Source organism: Lactuca virosa, chromosome 6 (genome assembly GCF_052849685.1).
Source record: "Lactuca virosa cultivar CGN04683 chromosome 6, Lactuca_virosa_CGN04683_v6, whole genome shotgun sequence".
Taxonomy (NCBI): domain Eukaryota; kingdom Viridiplantae; phylum Streptophyta; class Magnoliopsida; order Asterales; family Asteraceae; genus Lactuca; species Lactuca virosa.
In genome coordinates, this window is record NC_136431.1 from 156898603 (window position 1) to 156917260 (window position 18658).

Below are 18658 nucleotides of genomic sequence, written 5' to 3' on the forward strand. Positions count from 1 at the left end.
TTCTATTTATAGGGTGAAAAATGGCTGAACTTCGTGCCATATGTCACCATCTAGTGGCAAGACTTGGGGAGAAAACAATGGCCAAGATTGTGCCACATCACCCATTTTCGCACAGCACACTTCCGACTTCTAAAATCCGTAACTTTCACATACGACCTCCGTTTTTGACGTTCTTTATATCCACGTGTAGGTAAAATAAGATCTACAACTTTCATTTTGACTCCGTCGGCTAACTCTCGACCGATCTTAAATTTAACAGTACGAGGAGATTATATTGTTAAATGTCCGCGTAAAATTCATAACTTCTACATACGAAATCTGTTTTCATCTGTCTTTTTACCGTTGAGTTCCTATTAATGAAATCTTCAATTCTCATTTAGGTCGCGTAGGCCAAAAACCGCTCGATCTAAAATTCGAGTTTCGGGCTGTGCACTACTAAGCCAAATCTTAGAAAATTCATAACTTCCTCATACGAAGTCAGATTTGGGCGTTTTTTTTTTGTATGTTCTCGGTTTAACGTATACTACAACTTTTGTTTAGATTTCTAAGGCTAAAAAGTCCTCCATCGTAAATTCACTATTTATGTCTCCCGGTGTCGTGCCGGTTTTGCCATAAAACTTCGACGTACCATAACTTCTTCGTTATAACTCGGATTTCAACGTTCCTTATATGTACAGAACCCTTGAGACGTATTCTACAACTTGGTTAAGATTATTTATTCTAAATAATCTTTTTTCAAAAAGTCGTTTTCGACCCCTATTATCTCTAAATTGACTAGCCCGGATCTACGGGCGTTACAAAGTACGCGGGGCGTACTCCCTGAAGTTCAAAAGTCCATTAAGAGCTTAATGGATAAAGCTCTTACGACCATAATTCAGATCCATGGCTAAAATACTGTAAGGACTCATAAAGTCTCCAACTTTATGACTTAGCATGTCCAATTAGTGCTTAACTCAAGGTCTTATTCCACTAAGACCTTCTAAATGATGCATGAAGCAAAACTAACCATTTGAAACCCGTTTTTATGACTTAAGACCCTTCTCAGGGTCTGAAAGGACAACTTAATGGTCAATAACATGCCATGCTCAAGATTTAACATTTTGGGACCAAAAAGCTTCATAAAGACATCCAAATCTAGATCTACATGCTAGAGGGATAAAGTTGCAAGCTTTATACCTTAGGAATGTTGCAGATGATGTAGAAATCTTAGATCCAAGTGTTTCACTCCTTCAAGACGAGCTTGCTTGCTTCCTTCTTCTTCTAAGGCACCAAAATACACACTCTAAGCTTGGAAAGGACTTCTCAAAATGGAAATAGCGTTGCAAGAACGTATAAGAGGGATGAAAGCATATGAGGTGAAGGAAATGAGGCCATAAGAGTGTTTAAATACAAGCCAAACCCTAAAACTTAGGGTTTCCATAACTGGCAAGTACCCCCCGCGTACACTGATGTATGCCCTGCGTACTAGGGCGCGCCCCAGTACGCTCAGCATACACACGTACGCATGGCGTACTCCCCAAGGCCAAATTTACGAAACTGCCACTAGTACTCTTTTTGCATACAATATTGAACTTAGAGACCAAAATGCAATTTAAATAAACCATAGGGTTAATATTAGAAATATCTCGCCACCGGGATGTTACAATTCTCCCCCACTTGATCTAGACTTCGTCCTCGAATTTTGCCGCGACGAATAACTCAGGACAATGCCCGCGCATCTCCGCCTCCGGCTCCCAGGTCCACTCGGAGCATCTCTGATCCTGCCACTGTACCTTTACCAAAGGTATCTCCTTGTTGCGCATGACCTTCATCTTCCTTTCTAGAATAGCCACTGGTCTCTCAACATAGTTCAGGTGCTTATCGACCTGAATATAATCCAAGTAAACCACTGCCTCGCCATCCAATACACACTTCCGCAACTGCGAAACATGGAAAGTGTTGTGAATCTGACTGAGTTCCTCATGGAGATCCAACTTGTAAGCCACATTGCCAACCTTGACAATCACCTGAAAAGGTCCAATATATCGGGGACCCAATTTTCCCCCTCTTCTTGAAGCGGATCACACCCTTATAGGTGAGACCTCCAGGAGTACCATATCGTCGGCTTGAAGTAATGTTGATTAACTATAGTGATATGCATTCCACAAAATCTTTTATGTTATAAATCAAATGCGTTAAGCATTCCACAAAATCTATATTCCATAAAAATATAATCACATAATAATTCTATTACATCATATAATAATTTAATACAAATAACACACAAAATATGTTGAGAGCCTTGTGAATATAAATTATGGCATGCATCTTTGAGTAGAGTGACATGGCCAAACATCATCCCATAAACGAATCAGCTTATCATTGCCCAACCAAAGTCTATCCCAAGTTCTGCCTGAAAGTCTTTCTGTATCAAATAAGACCTTTCTAGATGCATGATATTTAAGAAGTGGGTTGGTCAATCCATTTTTTCTATTGGAGAGGTACTTAGCAGCCAAATATGAGCACCGTGACTTTTTATTTTCCTTTGGAAATAATGGATGATATTGTGAGGGTGAGTGGGATGATCCGCGACATTCATACAAAAAATTAGAATAATTACCAATATGTAGTAGTTTGCAAAATATTTAAAAAAAATGGTAAAACATTTGTAGACCGTATATTGACCCTTACCATTTTAACGGTTACGAGAGAACTTATTTGTTGGTTTTGCACTTTGATCTACAGTGACAAATCCAGGATTGAAGCTTAGATGTGTCCGAATTAACTGTGTTAATAAAAAAACGGATCAAAAAAATTTAGTGTTGGGTTGAATTGTCAATGATACTATATAAGACGAGTATAATATTAATTTTAATATAACAATAACATGTAATTTAACAAATATTAGTTAATGTCTTATTATAATTATTCATAACGTGTATTCATATTTTTCAAAGCAATATATCAAAATATCATAACTAATAATATCTAACACAATAAGAAACAAATATGATAAAATGAAAAATAACTAACCATTTAATATTATTTACATATAAATAAATATTCTTATGTTTTTATGATATTTGATATCTATGATCTAACTAATCTAAAACATTACCTTCGTATCCATCATTGAGATTTGAGCAAAACATTAATATTATTTGTAAGATACAAACCGAATGCATATGAATATATGATACACAATTTTCAAATCTTGTCACCGATCAACCGTTCAAAATCAGGTTTTATGATATGTAATTTAGAATAAAGTCAGGTATATTAAATTATTTATGAGAAAGGCACTATGTCGAATTTAACCCCTTATATTGTTCTCAAGTTCTCTAGCTAGCTTAGCTTTGCACACTTATTCTCCTATGTGATTAAAACCAAAGTTTACTACCTAAAATACATAAAATACAGTAATACAACACTTTGAAAATTGAAAATAAGTTTTTAATAAAATAAAAAAAATTTCCTATGTCTACCATAATTTAGTAAATAAGTTGCTTTAATAAATATTTTTACCGACTACACTTTTAACGCAATAGAACAGTGGACTGAACCCTATTATCGTCGTTTGGGCCAAAGGGCTTTCAAATAGGCCCAAAATACTCCAAGCTTCCCAACATAAAACGCACATCGCCATAAACCCTAGGTGCCGCAGCCTTGTAATCACTACACGAATTCTCTCTACCTCCGAAGGAAAAATCAAACCAGAGAAGCTGCACCATGGTAATCTCTTCGTTCTCCTTCTTTCGGTGTTCTATATTTTCTTGAGTCTTTCATTTGCTTGATTTGTTACAACCATAGATATGTTTTACATTCAATCCATAAGAATGTTCAACTATCTGTAATGATTCTGTTTTATAATTGTTTCCTTTAGGCTGTAAACTGTAGCGTTTTTTACTCGATTAGGAGCTGTACGACTTAATTTCCGATCTAATCCGTTTTTACTCTAATGAGCTGGGAATTTCATTCAACGATTGATACTATGTTTTGATCATATAAACAATGCTCTAGTTACGCGTATATCCAACTAACTCAAAAATCGACCCGATTTTCTAGCATTTAACAATCTTGCTATTCTTAGTTGTATAGCTGAATCTTCATGTTCATTGGTTTTGGTGAATCTTAAAACCCGATTGCGTTTTACAACAGCAAAAAATTGTTTTGATCTGTTATTCAGTTGTTTCTTTGTTCTCAAACTGATAATTTTTTACTTGATTCTTCTAACAGTCTAAGCGAAAAGTTAGAGAGCCAAAGGAAGAAAATGTCACTCTTGGACCTGCTACCCGAGATGGAGAGCTTGTATTTGGTGTGGCGCATATCTTTGCATCTTTCAATGACACTTTCATTGTAAGTTCAATTCTATATCTTTGCATCTTTCAATGACACTTTCATTGTAAGTTCAATTCTATATATTTTTTGTACAAAATATTACATTTTCATGATTAGTTTGTGTTTGACTGATTTATATCTATTGATTTTGATCAGCATGTGACTGATATCTCTGGAAGAGAAACCATGGTTCGGATTACTGGTATGATCTGTTTCTTTAATTAACCCTCTATCAATTAAATCTCTAGGAATGAACCAAAAATCTTTTTTGGTGGAAAATGTTAAGTTAATATATTCTTCAAATATGTTACTTTACTAACATACCCTTTTTAACTAGGTGGGATGAAGGTGAAAGCTGATAGAGATGAGTCATCTCCCTATGCTGCTATGCTTGCTGCACAAGATGTTTCCCAGAGATGCAAGGTGCTCCATTTTTCTCATATAGAGCTTTATTAACAACAGATTAGTAAAAAAAATTACCTCATAAACTCATGGGAATATTTGTCTAAACATATTTCTATTTTTAACTTTTAGGAACTTGGCATCAATGCTCTTCACATAAAGTTGAGGGCAACTGGAGGCAACAAGACCAAGACACCTGGTCCAGGTGCCCAGTCTGCCCTTAGGGCTCTTGCTCGTTCTGGCATGAAAATTGGACGAATTGGTAATTACATATTATTTGTATTGTTTTTTTAAAGTGCAAAATGGAAGTACTTTATTTAACAATAAAATCTTTTTCTTGAATTTTTTGCAGAGGATGTGACTCCAATTCCAACTGATAGCACACGCCGAAAGGGTGGTAGAAGAGGAAGAAGGCTGTGATTGGTTGGTTTATTGTGGTCTAATCATATTTCCATTTTTGAATTATTGTTATTTCGATGTTTTGACAACATTGTTTAGGATCTCTTTGTGTTTTGGCAGACATTTTTGGTTTTATTGTCTTTTATGAATGGATGATGTTTGGGTGACATGCTTGTTTTGTTATCATTATCTATACATTTGCTAGCCATTATCTATATATACTTCTGAATAAAAATAATTCGTACTGGATGCTTGTTAATTTATTGGAGACCTATAAAAATAGTTTTTACCAGGTAACGATAAAGTGAATTTAATTTGTTATTTGCATTCATACAAAAACAAAACTAGTTTTTTTTTTTTTTTTTTTACAAAATATTAAAATGTTAAATTCATATAAGATATTAGTGAGTATGTTAATGTGTGTTAGGATATGAAATGCTGTTACTTTTCAATAAATTCCATCAAAAATCTTTTCCATACACAAGAAATCTATATTGTAACTATAGCTTCGATAATTACAAATGGTGCCTTAGGCAGTGGAGATTTTGGGCAGGTAATCTTGTTGATTTATTGTGCTATGACAATGTTGATTCTAATGCTTTCTTCTTGTGTCACTCTGTTTAAAACTATAAAATTCAAGGAATCTAGGAAAAGGGGCAAAAACCTCTAGTTTGGTATACCCCATATCATTTGGAGTTAAATAAATCTTTTCCACAGGATAATTTATATCATTTGCATCTTTTCCTTACTACTTGATTTCCTTTTTCATTATTCAAGGGGATTTTTGGAAACAAAAAACAGATAAAAACTATATGAAGCTTACTTGAATTGCTAGAATATAAGAAATTTCCACATCTGCCTTCTATTTTTCTATAAAGAATGTTGAAGAACAGAGTAATGAGAATCAACTTCTTTTATATATGCATTGAATCACTTTATTCAGAAACGCCATTTATTGTCGTTTATCCTCATATTAGTTTAAAGCTTTATGTATGTCCAACAACTTGATGTTTCAGGAAACATAACTTTTTCATGTTCTCTCATATGCTAAAACTGTTCATACGTTGTGTGTGTGATTAAGTAGTTTTTTCTTCTTACAAACCAGCAGATGAGATTCAAGACACTTCACAAGGATGGAGGTGCTGAAACTTCTTACGCTAGGGCAAGGGTACAATTGGAAATGCTTCTTTCTTTCTCACTCAACCAATTTCCCTTTTCTTACTCAATCAGATATTGCTTTTTGAGTCGCGTCAAAATTTGATTTAGCCAAAAATGTCTGACCTGACTCGGTCAGACGCATATCGAACAGGCCCCAGACCGAGTTAATTTTGTATTTTATATAATATACATACTGTAAAAATAATTCACATATCAAAATAAATAAGAATCGAGATAAAAAAAAGTAGGATAATTAAGTACCAATCCCTAAGTTAAATATGAAGGTTTTATTGTCGCCGAATAAGAAGGGTTGTCCGATTCGAATATTATAGTTGATGCGAATCTTGTATCCCGATTTAGCATGTTCCATGTCAAAAAGAAAATCACTCGTCAGTCAAATTATGAATTTCTACCTAATTACAAATTAAATGAACTATATCTACAAGCATGGATGTAAAGGGTATAGTTATGGGCAAGGATGGATCAATTTTAATCTTCATGTCTAAGCCTAGAATGAAATTTAAAGAGATAAAGAACCGAACTTTACATTTTATTGATTTTAAAATCCTTTCCTAAAATAGGTGAAAAGTAGAGTTATGGGGCTATCCCTAAAATTCATGGTTTGGCATTTTGCATGGTAAGGAAATCTAACCGTTGTGTTAGTTGCTAGCAAAACTCTTCTACCTCATCCATAGTTGTGTTGCAACATCTCATTACGCCCTTGAAGAAGAAGAAGAAGAAAAGATCGTGAAGGAAGTAACTTAGGTGGTGTTTGTATTTTGGTAAAAAGTATTTTGACCTCATAAGTCTATGGGTAGAAAGACATTAGAGGAAAAAACAGTTTTAGAAGACAAAAAGACATAAAAATCTTATTGATCTCTTTTTCCAAAATACAAAAAAATTAGGTTGCGTTTAGTTATGGAAAAACAATTTTCATTTTCCGTTTTTTGTTTTCCCTTTTCGATTTTCGTTTTTCGTTTTCATTGAAAAATTTAGAAACGCGTTTAGTTAAACTTATTCATTTTTCATTTTCAGTTTTAGAAAATTAGAAAACGTGTTTAGATGTGTATTTTTCTATCGGTTTTCATTTTTAGAAAACGGTAGCGGTGGTAGGGTGTGGGTGGGGGCGGTGACGGTAGCGGGTCGGCGGCGGTGGTGGTGATGACAGGCGATGGTGGTGGCGACGACAATTGTGTCAGTGGTGGTGATGGCGGTGGCAGCGGTGGTGGTGGTGCTAGTGACGGGTTAGTGGTGGTGATGGTGATGGTAGGTCGGTGATTGTGGTGGTGGTGTTGGGTGGGTGGGGGTGCGAGTGTGTGTGTATGTGTGTGTTTGTGGGGGTAAGTGTGGGTTTGTGTGTGTGTGGGTGTGTGTATGTGTGTGAGGGTGGGGGTGGGGGTAGGTGTGGGTTTGTGTGTGTGGGTGTGTGTTTGTGTGGGTGTGGGTGGGTATGTGTGTGAGTGTGTTTGTGTGGGTGTGGGTGGGTATGTGTGTGAGTGTGTTTGTGTGTGCGTGGGTGCGTTGGTGGGTATGTATGTATGTGTGTGTGTGTGTGTGTTTGTGGGTGGGTATGTATGTGTGTGTGTGTGTGTTTGTGAGTGGGTGTGTGGGTGCGTTGGTGGGTATGTATGTATGTGTGTGTGTGTGTGTGTTTGTGGGTGGGTATGTATGTGTGTGTGTGTGTTTGTGAGTGGGTGTGTGTGTGTGGGTGGGTATGTATGTGTGTGTGTTTGTGGGTTGGGGTGTGTGTGTGTGTGTGTGTGTGTGTGTGTTTGTGGGTTGGTGTGTGTGTGTGTGTGTGTGGGTATGTATGTGTGTGTGTGTGTTTGTGGGTTGGTGTGTGTGTGTGTGTGTGCGGGTGGGTGTGTGTGGGGGTGGATATGTATGTGTGTGTGTGGGTGGGGGTATTAAGGTGGGGGTAGGTAGAGGTGGATGGGGTGGGAGTGAGTGTGTGTTTATATTTTAGAAAAATTTTGGAATTAGAAAAATGTGGAAAATAATAATTACCAGTTTTCCAAAAATTTCCAACTTCTTTGTAATTTTAGAAAACGGAAATTTTTTCATTTTCCGTGAAAAATTTAGAAAAATAGACGAACTAAACGCGTTTTCAAAATTCTCATTTTTCTTGAAAATTTTTCCGGAAAACGACCCATTTTTCCGCAACTAAACGCACCCTTAGGATGCGTTTGGTTGTGGAAAATTGTTTTCATTTTCTAAGAAAATGTTTTCAGAAAATAGAGTTGAGTTTTCATTTTCAATTTTCAATGAAAATTCTAGGAAACGCGTTTGGTTGAAATCGGGGGAGTTTTCATTTTCCATGTTAGAAATTTGGAAAACTGTAAAAATCACTTTTCTAATTTACATACAATTTGGAAAACTGAAAATTTTCATTTTTTTGGAAAATTTTGGAAAAATGAACGAACCAAACGCATTTTCAAAATTTCCATTTTTCTTGGAAAATTTTCCACAACCAAACGCACCCTTAGCTTTTGATTTTGAAAGTCGTTTTTCTAGGTTCTAATCATATGTGATATCTCTTTTTATACCACCAAGGTCGCCATCACCGCTGCCAACGCCACCACCACCAACCATCGTCGCCGCCACCACCTCCACTTTTTCCCCTACCTCCGCCACCCCAATACCACTTCCGCCACCTCCGCTACCACCAACACCAACACCAACACCATCTTTGCTACCACCCAGTGGCGAGACTAAGTATAAGGAAGGTGGGTCCTAAGACCCACCTAATTTTTTTCATTTATCTAAAATTACTATGGAAATTTTTGAAGGACCTACCTTAAAAAAAATTTAAGACGTAGCTTACCTATAATTTTTTTTTGAATTTGTACAGAAAAATATATATAGAAAAATTAGTGAACCATGTGGTTTCTATTCTAGACTCGCCACTGCTACCACCAACATAACCGGTCTTTCTTTTACGAAGACTTTAAAAAACAAAAAAAATTCTTTTATGAAGACTAAAGACATGGAAAAAGACTTTTGGTCCACATTTTATTTTGCAGACATGGAAAAATATCAAAAACATTTTACCTCTTTAAAAACAAACACCGCCTCACTGAAGGAGCATAGGTAACATGCAAATCATAAATTCATCAATCTAACATTGTGAACGAACATATACTGAATGAGAGTATGATACAACTCAAACATAAAGTAACTGAACCATTTAGCTAACAAAAAAAAAGACTTCTCTTTCAAGGATCGAAAGCATACCTTTGTTGAAGGATGAGCCCAAAGAGAAGGAGAAACTAATCAATTACCCTAAGCTTCAAAGAATCTAGTCTGAAATAATAATGGACATACAATTAGCATTGTTCTTAAAATGTAAAGGAATCTCCACCTAGAACAATTTATATATTTAAATAGGCATATCAACACCTCATTCTGAACCTCAAATGATCGCTTAGACTATAGACCACGTAATTCCTCCAATTTCAATTCTGCAACTTTATTCCAAAAAAAAACATTTGATCACTTAACCAGAAACCAACATACTAGGAAGTTAATGATGTATTGTAGATGCTAATGAAATGTTTAACTAAAGATGATTGCCTTATATGTTGTGTGCCTTCATGTGCTTTATATGATATGTAGTAAAACCATTATGTGCTTATTTGTAGGGTTTAGTTAGACCCATTTAGGTAGCTTCTAACATAAATGTCATAACTGTGTTGTCCATAATTAGGATCACAGACTCAGAAATTTTGATTGGTCTTATTTCATGTTCTTGTTTGATTGTTGCCTTATGGTAGGATCAACTTGTCAAATGCCTATTCGGTTCGGTGTTATGTAAAGCATAATACGTATTGCCTTATGGGAAGATAATGTGAATCAATGAAAAACAGGGGTGGTTTTACTATGGTGCCCATAGTGGCACCGGCAACGCCTAATTTTTTTGGTAGCAGTGCAAAAAAATTAAAAATTTATTGAATTTTTTTCTACTATCGTGACACTGACTAGAATTTCCCGTGACACCCCTCGTGACAGTTAGAGTGTATTCTTAGGATAATCTAAGAACACTAATGAAACATATAAGTAAGTAATATCTTATTCACCCCGTAATTGAAACTTAGTGGGGAACAATTATCTATAGGTATGGAAGATAGTATGAGTTCGTACTATTGAAAACACATGATAGATATTTGAGTCTGAAAACACATGATAGATATTTGAGTCTGAAAGAATCACGAAGGGGACTAAAGAGTTGGTGAGTGATATGTGATAGTAAAAGTAATACCAAGTAAAAGAAAAACATTATAATAAATGTATTACTTTGATTTCATAATGAGGTGCCTAAACTCAAAGAGATTATTGCTAGTTGTGTCAGGGGTTACTTCAAGGATTGTTTGCTCAAAGGAAATCTGATCACAACAGCCATAGACGAAAATGAAATTGAGTTGGATTGTTTGCGCCAGAGGCTTTTGTCAGGAGGAACAGCTCCAGGGTTGGAGCAACCAACCAGAAGGATATATTATGGTTCTGATTCATCCAGCAAAAGGGAAGAAGCATCAAACACCAAACCATAACACACACACACACACAATCCAGATTGTGATGTATCAAAAGTTGCATGTCAAAAGTTATTAAGAGTCCACGTAATCTCAATGTCCATAGATACATAGCTATGTCTGTCTGTCTCATCACCTTCAGGATTTACAAAATTGCATTTACAGTAAAGCTTCCTTTCTATTTCCTATCTTTCCTACTGCAAATCAGGTTTAATCTTTAGATGCACGTCCTTCCCCACGTGGCATTTTCTTTGAAGCCACTGCAAGATAACAACAAAATCAAATAATTTAATTTTTTCATAAAATATAGACATATGTTACCCTTAACAGAGAGAGAGAGAGAGAGAGAGCATACAATCTTCAACATCTTTTAGTTGATAATAATGAGGCGCTATTTCCACAAGCCACTCGGGTTTCAACTCGCTGACCTGTCGCATGTACTCCTTAGTTGTCAGAACCAGTTCATGGTATACCACCCACCTAGGAAGTACCTTAACCACCAAAAAAAACAAAACAAACATCATAAATCATATCAAGACAAAAATAAATAAATAAACAAATAAATAATAATCCACCACCTACCTGAGATAAACCAGAGCTGGGGTGAATATAAACAGTCTGCGGATGTTTAACAGTTCTATAAGATCCATTCTTTTGCATCTTGGCCGAGTGTGGGAAGTATCCTGAAGTTATAGATTTCTTAATTGCTTCCAAGTCCCCGGGGTTCGACACTATTTCAATTTCAACCCTTTCCAATAACCCCTCCAACTGATCTCTTATATCCCGTGCCCGTTTCATACTCCTCACCTGAATGTAATTCTCATAACACCACTGAGTAGAGAAGTTCGTTTCCTTCCACGAACTATAAACCTGAAAGAATCAAAACTTATAATTTAATATAAAAAATTCACCAACAAAATCTAGCTACCTACCTACCTACCTTAAGCAACGCGACATGATCCCCAACATTCCCCATATGAAAATTCAATCTTGCATTATCAGCATGAACTTGTTTATCCTTAGGGCGATAAAAAATAGAGCTTCCAATAGACAACATGGCAGCAATGGAAATAATCTCATCCGAACATTTATACTTATCAGACGCCACAATCATTTTAGACAACATGGGATCAAGTGGGAACTCCGCCATTTTTCTCCCGATTTTAGTCAACTCCCCATGTTTATTAAGCGCGCTCAAAGCAAACAACAACTCCAAAGCTTTCAACAACGCCTCAGCAGGAGGTGGGTCCATGAAATCAAAATTCAACAAGTCATGGATTCCAAGACTCTTTAAACTCAAAACAACATTCGCGAGATTAGTCCGTTGGATCTCGGGAACAGTGTTGTCATCAAGATCGTTGAAGTAATTGTACGCGGTGTACAACCGGAAACACTTTCCGGGGCCCGTTCTTCCGGATCGACCCGCCCGTTGATTCGCGGATGCCTTTGAGATCGGGGTGATGAGCAACGATTCCATTCCGGTTCGAGGGTTGTAGGATTTCATTTTCACGAATCCTGGGTCGATCACGTATTTGATTCCGTCGATTGTTAGTGATGTTTCGGCGATGTTGGTGGCTAAAACCACTTTGCGGGCCCCTTCGGGAGTTGGTTCGAAGATTTTGGCTTGGAGTTCGGTAGGGAGATTTGCGTAAATTGGGCAGATTATTAGTTCGGCTATTTTGCTACCTAAACCACGGGTTCGGTGTTTGAGGATCTCTTCGGCTGTTTCGATTTCTTCTTGGCCGGTTAAAAAGACCAAAATGTCCCCGTCTCCTGGGGGCTGGGTGACGTGGATTTGAAGAGCTGTAACAATTGCTGCATCCAGGTAATCGGCTTCTGGTGCTTTTGTGTAGTTTATTTCAACGGGAAAACGTCTTCCTGGAATTTTAAAAATTGGGGCTGAATCGAAATAGTCACTGAATTTTTCTGCATCTAAAGTGGCACTTGAGATGAGCAGCTTGAGGTCAGGTCGGAATCGCGCGATGTCCTAGTAACAAGAAATTCATTTTATTAGATTTTTTAATTTTTTTTTTCTCCTTAAAAGATTCAAGCAAGATGAGAATTTTAGCCTTACCTTAACTAAACCAAACAAGATGTCTGTTGACAATGTCCTTTCGTGAGCCTCGTCCACCATCACCACACTGTTTTTTTTTTCTTGTTAGTTTTTAGATATTTTAGAAAGAGTAAATTAAATTATAGTTTTTGCAGTTTTGGTCCTTATCTGAGGTTTTTGTAATGATTTTGACCCCTGCTCCAAGTAAAATGACTATATTACCTATTTATCTGATTTTTTATAAAGACTTGTTATTTGTTTTAAACTTGTATTATTCTTATATTGTAAATTTAACAGGAAAGCCGAGGAGGAAAAGGGCTGGGAGGATATAGAGGGTAATATAGTCATTTAGTTGAAGCAGGAACCAAACCCGTGACAAAAACCTCAATAAGTACCAAAATTGCGGAAAAAAAGGAAAGTTTAGGGACCAAATTTGAAAATGAGCTAGACTCAAGGACCAAAAGTGTAATGTACTCTTTTAAGAAAAAGAAAAAAAAAAGTAAATAAATACATACCTGTAACTTTGAAGATCAGGTTCACCAAGAAATTCTCGTAGTAACATGCCATCAGTCATATATTTGAGCACTGTTTTATCAGAAGTACAATCTTCAAAGCGTATAGAATAGCCAACCTGAAAAACCATAAACCAAAATGTTTGTTTTCACTTTCACTTTCACTTTCAGAACAAAGCATAGTTAGATAGATATATTTGTTGACAAAAAAGTTTCAAATTATTAAGCATTTGAATAATACAATGCTAAATACCTCATGCCCAAGTTTGACATTCATTTCTTGAGAAACTCTAGCAGCAACACTCATGGCAGCAACTCGTCTTGGCTGTGTGCACCCTATCTGCATCAAATTCAAAGTAAGCAAAATATGTAAAACTCAAATCAAAAATATGATTCCATTTGTTTATTTAAAGGAAAAAGATTTGAGTTATTTCAAAAATTAAATACCATTCCGCGTTTTGTATATCCAGCTTCATGAAGATATTGGGGTATCTGAGTGGTCTTCCCAGAACCAGTTTCTCCAACAATCACAAGAACCTGAAAAATATTTTGACTTTTCAAATTTCTGCAATTATTTATTAATTATTATAGTTATAGCAACAAACCAAATAATATCAGACCTACCTGATGATCTTCAACAGCTTTCAGCAAAGATTCCCGATACGGATACACAGGTAAAGTTTTTCTGTCTGCCTAAAAAAGCAAAACAAATAGATCAAGGAATCTTAGCAATCAGAACAAGGGTAAATCGATAAATTAATATGGTAATTTTAAGAAATGAAAGGAGGGAGCATACAAGAAGCTTCTCATGTGCTGATTTTGCTACAGCTTTTTCATATTCCTCTTCATTTACTTCATCAACATCAACCTGTAAGTAGGAGAATTAGAAATGCCTTAGACTAAAAGTTACATGAATAAAACAACATATTAAATCATGAATTCATGATAAGGTAGAGACTACAATCACATACATTTACACCACCCATGACTTGTCCCTGTATGAACTCAATCTGATCCTCAAACACATAACTGCATAAAAAAACACATTAGATTTTGAAAAATTCATAGACAACTAAAAGAAAATCAACTACATACTTATAATCATCAGCTTGCTTTTTGTTCTTTGATCCATATTTTAGTGTCGCTTTTCCTGCAAAGCAATAAGACTTGGTTAGTTAACAGGTTAGTAATAAGTTAATTACAACAAAATAATAAAAAAAAAAAAAAAAAATACCGATCTGATGATCCTCCCATGCTTCTTGTTCAGCAAATGGATTCATCTTATCTCCATCTTTTGAATCTCTGAAATCACATCACATGAAACAAAATCATTTCAATTCAATTCTGAAATCACATGAAACAAAATCATTTCAACTCTAAAGAATTACTGATTCTGACCTATAGCGCTCCATAGCTACAGAGAATCTTCTCTCTTGATTTACTCCACCTTCATCATCATAAGCATCAGGCATACGATACTGCAATCCAAATTACATTGTGAGGTACATTCAAAAAGTAGTAGGAAAAAAAAAAGCAATGTGTATATCTAAATTAAAAATAATGAATAACCTCATTAACATTATCATCCTCTTGAGATCTCTTCTTAACTAGATCATATATTTGCTTCTTGTATCTGCACAAACATAGGGTACAAATCAAAAGAATTTCAGCTTGTAAAGATTTTAATGTAAAATTTTTCAAGAAGATTGATTACCTTAGCTCACGTTGTTCAGCTTCAGTTAGCTTGACACCCTCAAATAAATATTGTTCATCTTCTATATCATCTCTGAAATTGCAAAAAAATTAAGTTGAACAAATTCAGTACAAAACAATATGTATATATTAATCATCATTTACGTATATCTCCATAAAAGTTGAAATTTGTAAAAGGGTGAGAGGTAAAAGTAGAGGCAGAAAGATTACTTGATTTCCTCCAATTTCTTCTGCTCCCTTTTCTTGAGATATTCTTGCCTCGAAACTTTTCTGAAAAAAAATAAATTGAAGAAGCAAAGCATACACTTAAGTATGAACTATGAAATAAAAGATACATAATTAATGAATGTTAGAATGTTTACAGAAAAAGCTCGATTCAGATTTCAAACCTTAAAGCTCCAATGTCATCATCTTCCAAGGCATTGGCTCTCCTAATTGCCTCTTCTGTTGTCCAAAAACAAAAAACAGGAATAAGTTATTATAAATTCTTCATAGATTTCTGTGATATATAACAAAGTATGTAACAAATAGCATACCTTCCTCCCTCTTGGACAATGTCTTTTCAGTCAGCTGTTAAATAAAACAAAGTGAAGTATGAAATAGCAAATTATAAAAACAGTTTTAACAAATCATGCATTGAGAATGGACAATTAAATGATCATTTCAAGTTTTAAACCAAACCTTTGTTGTTCTTGCTGCATCTTTTTCCCTTAGATGTTGCTCCAATTCCTCTCGTTCTATTTGGTCACGCAATCTTTCTTCTTCAGACTACAACAAAGATGGAATAGAAATTGATATCTTGATTTTTGACTTTAAAAAAAAGAATCATTAAAACCATTTTAAAATATGTCAGATACCTCAGACTCATCTGAATTGTCATGAGAAGCTTTTTGTTTAACCCTTCTTTCTTGTTTCAAGATTCCAGCTCCCTGAAGCATCACATATGATCAAAAACAGCAACACAATTATTACAAGAGGCACACATACAGCAACTTACCATAAGAAATAAATCAAAATATATCAATAAAAGTACAAGCACCATGCCTCATCATCATCTTCATCTTCTTGGTTTTCACTCTTCTTTCTGAATCGTTTCACATGTTTATCAACCTTTTTTGATTGAGTGGCAACAGAAACAGATCCACCATGATCATTCTTATCATCATCATCATCATCTCCCTCCAAAAGTTTGTAACTCCTTTGTTTCCTGGCTAACATTGCAGCCTCCTCTTCTTGTTGCCTATAAAGCTATCAAATACAAATAACAATAAGAATGTTGGTAACACTAGCAGGCTGTTTAAACTATATAAAGAATTTTTTTTTTTAAAAAAATTACATTTGATCCAGAACTCTTATGTTCAACTTTCTGAAAGATTTCTTCAGCAAATGCACGTGTTTCGTTTGAAGATGGCACTCCCATATCCTTAAGGTTGCTAAATATATCAGAAGGTGATGATGCTTTCTTAGCTGCATGAGATTCAGAGAAGAATCAAGCATGTGCCAATTTCCATTAAAATTTAACAATAAAACAAATATACAACAAAGATTATTAAGCTTGAAGATAACTTACATAAACTAATTAGGTACTGAACCAGTGTGGGTTGTGAATATCCCAAGAGGGACATCAATCTGTCTGAAACCCATGTCTTCAAGTCACTCCCCATTTCTCGCTACACTCAAAAGTATATATCAAAGTCGATTACTAATGGTATTTTCTTTAATAAGATGATTACTAATGATATCACATACAAATAACAATAAGAATGTTGGTAACACTAGCATGCTGTTTAAACTATATAAAGAAAAAAAATACATTTGATTCAGAACTCTTATAGTCAACTTTCTTCAGCAAATGCATGTGCCCATATCCTTAAGGTTACTAAATATATCAGAAGGTGATGACACTTTCTTAGCTGCATGAGATTGAGAGAAGAATCAAGCATGTGCCAATTGCCATCAAAATTTAACAATAATACACAACAAATATTATTAAACTTGAAGTTTAGAAGTTTACAACCAAAACATGAAAACAGAAAGAATTGAAGAGAAAAAAATGATGATTTAGGATTCAAAGTTGCAGAAAAGAATATCATCAAAATCTCAAGGTATTATTGAGTTGGTTTTTAATTAAGTGTATTCAAATCTGTATGACTGTATGCACCACTTTGTTTGTTCAAATGAAGAAATATTGGAACTAATAGCTCCAATTCATTTTAATAGTCTTGATCTGTTTAAGTTTCAAGCAATTAATTACTGGAAATAGTGTCTTTGCTTATGAAGAGGCAGTAACACCAGGAAGAGCCCAACTAATTTGGTCATGCCGATTTCATTACCAGTTTTAACAGGAATTTCAGCTTAACCCAGAATGCCAAAAAAAAACACTTTAAGGAGTAGGTAAACCAATTATAAATCAAAATATAAGAACAGAAGCATGAGAATTGACATTTCAGATTAAACATGAACTTGAACTAAACTGAGATTAAGCAAATAGCAAGCACGAAATTTCAGGTTAAGCAAATTGGGGTTCAGAAATCAGCAAATATTATGTTTAAACAGCAACATAAAGTCATAAACTGTTATTGTGGTGTGTGTGCTATGTAGGATTGGAGATGCACGTCATTACTCTAAAGATAGACGAAGATGGAGATGTTGCAGAAGAGACTCACCTGCGCTGTGATGCCGAATGCCGAGACAAAATCCCTAAGAGAAACGAGACTCACTTCACTTCGACGATTCAACAGAGCTTCATCGCTTATGGTTCAATCTTCGTATCTTCGATGAGAGGGAAAAGCTGAGAGTGAGACAGCAGTATAGCAATCAAAAGGGGATTAGGGTTGGGTTACTACCTGGGTACGCTACGTCGTATAGCCATTCTTCCATGTATTATTATTTTTTTTAGTATATATTAGATCTTAAATAATCAAAAATATATATTATGGGTTGGTGTCTATGGATAAATTCTTGGTTGGTTTCTAAGGCTATACGGTGTGGAGTGCGGTTAGGAACCGCGTTATTGCCACGTCAACCGCAAACATCGCCTCCAGGTTGCGGTCTTCTGCGGTCTTGACCGCACTACGGCTATATACGACCGCGGTCTGTGATTGGTCCATTCCCTTTGATTCTTTTTGACCGTTGAACGGTCATTGATGGTTGTAATTTTTTTTTTTTAACTTTACTCCATATATATATATACACTAGGTTATAACCCGTGTATTACACGGTTGACTGAATAAAATACATATATATATAAACTATTTTTATACAAAATTTGATGTTCTGTTTATAAATTTATCATCGTTATTTCCTAGTTAATATCTAAAATAGTTGTTTTTAATTAATATTGAAAATCGTTTCAAAAATCAATACCACTGTTTTATTTAAAAATCTTAAGTGATTTACTTAAAAATCTTAAAGTAATGTAAGGTAACAAATAAACGTAAATAATATACAACAAAATTCAAATTCAAATATATATATAGATAAATAAAAGCCAAGCCATTAAAAACAAATAGTAATATTTAGATTGGAATAGTTTGAGATCCAATTATCAAACCAAAGCAATTTCTATTTTGCTT

The 18658-nt window shown here is 35.1% G+C and overlaps 2 protein-coding genes across 4 annotated transcripts; one reads left to right on the forward strand and one right to left on the reverse strand.

Annotated features, from left to right (window-relative positions):
* The first annotated feature begins 3602 nt into the window (after positions 1–3602).
* LOC145120841 (small ribosomal subunit protein uS11x-like) lies at positions 3603–5285 on the forward strand. The gene is made up of 6 exons (XM_079056634.1): positions 3603–3711; positions 4216–4335; positions 4474–4519; positions 4655–4740; positions 4852–4981; positions 5072–5285. Exons 1-6 carry the CDS (start codon positions 3709–3711, stop codon positions 5137–5139), a joined length of 453 nt encoding a protein of 150 aa, XP_078912760.1. The 5' UTR covers positions 3603–3708; the 3' UTR covers positions 5140–5285.
* Positions 5286–10854: 5569 nt separating this feature from the next.
* On the reverse strand, positions 10855–17948 carry LOC145118980 (pre-mRNA-splicing factor ATP-dependent RNA helicase DEAH1-like). 3 transcript variants are annotated; one of them, XM_079054621.1, is made up of 26 exons: positions 17930–17948; positions 17750–17855; positions 16654–16753; positions 16420–16550; positions 16128–16331; positions 15941–16012; positions 15765–15851; positions 15620–15653; positions 15473–15527; positions 15294–15353; positions 15085–15156; positions 14940–15003; positions 14769–14848; positions 14605–14672; positions 14466–14520; positions 14342–14399; positions 14167–14238; positions 13995–14063; positions 13818–13907; positions 13624–13710; positions 13374–13489; positions 12880–12946; positions 11746–12792; positions 11388–11675; positions 11161–11296; positions 10855–11065 (listed from the first exon to the last, which is right to left on the reverse strand). In XM_079054621.1, the coding sequence occupies exons 3-26, from the start codon at positions 16745–16747 to the stop codon at positions 11016–11018; spliced, it is 3156 nt and encodes a 1051-aa protein (XP_078910747.1). In that variant the 5' UTR covers positions 16748–16753; positions 17750–17855; positions 17930–17948; the 3' UTR covers positions 10855–11015. The 3 variants fall into 3 exon arrangements, with proteins under 3 accessions (XP_078910747.1, XP_078910749.1, XP_078910750.1); XM_079054624.1 differs by lacking the exons at positions 10855–11065; positions 11161–11296; positions 17930–17948 and having other exon boundaries at positions 11537–11675; positions 11742–12792; positions 17750–17919; XM_079054623.1 differs by lacking the exons at positions 16420–16550; positions 16654–16753; positions 17750–17855; positions 17930–17948 and having other exon boundaries at positions 16081–16212.
* Positions 17949–18658: the final 710 nt, after the last annotated feature.

Bases quoted from the DNA above. Each gene is read 5' to 3' on its own strand.
- LOC145120841 (XM_079056634.1), top strand. The intron at 4,336-4,473 runs GTAAGTTCAATT...GATTTTGATCAG, and splicing joins CTTTCAATGACACTTTCATT to CATGTGACTGATATCTCTGG. The intron at 4,741-4,851 runs GTGCTCCATTTT...TTTAACTTTTAG, and splicing joins ATGTTTCCCAGAGATGCAAG to GAACTTGGCATCAATGCTCT.
- LOC145118980 (XM_079054621.1), bottom strand. From the start codon at position 16,747: ATGGGGAGTGACTTGAAGACATGGGTTTCAGACAGATTGATGTCCCTC. The intron at 14,673-14,768 runs GTCAGAATCAGT...ATGTGATTTCAG, and splicing joins GTAGCTATGGAGCGCTATAG to AGATTCAAAAGATGGAGATA. The intron at 14,400-14,465 runs GTATGTAGTTGA...TTTTTTATGCAG, and splicing joins AAGCAAGCTGATGATTATAA to TTATGTGTTTGAGGATCAGA.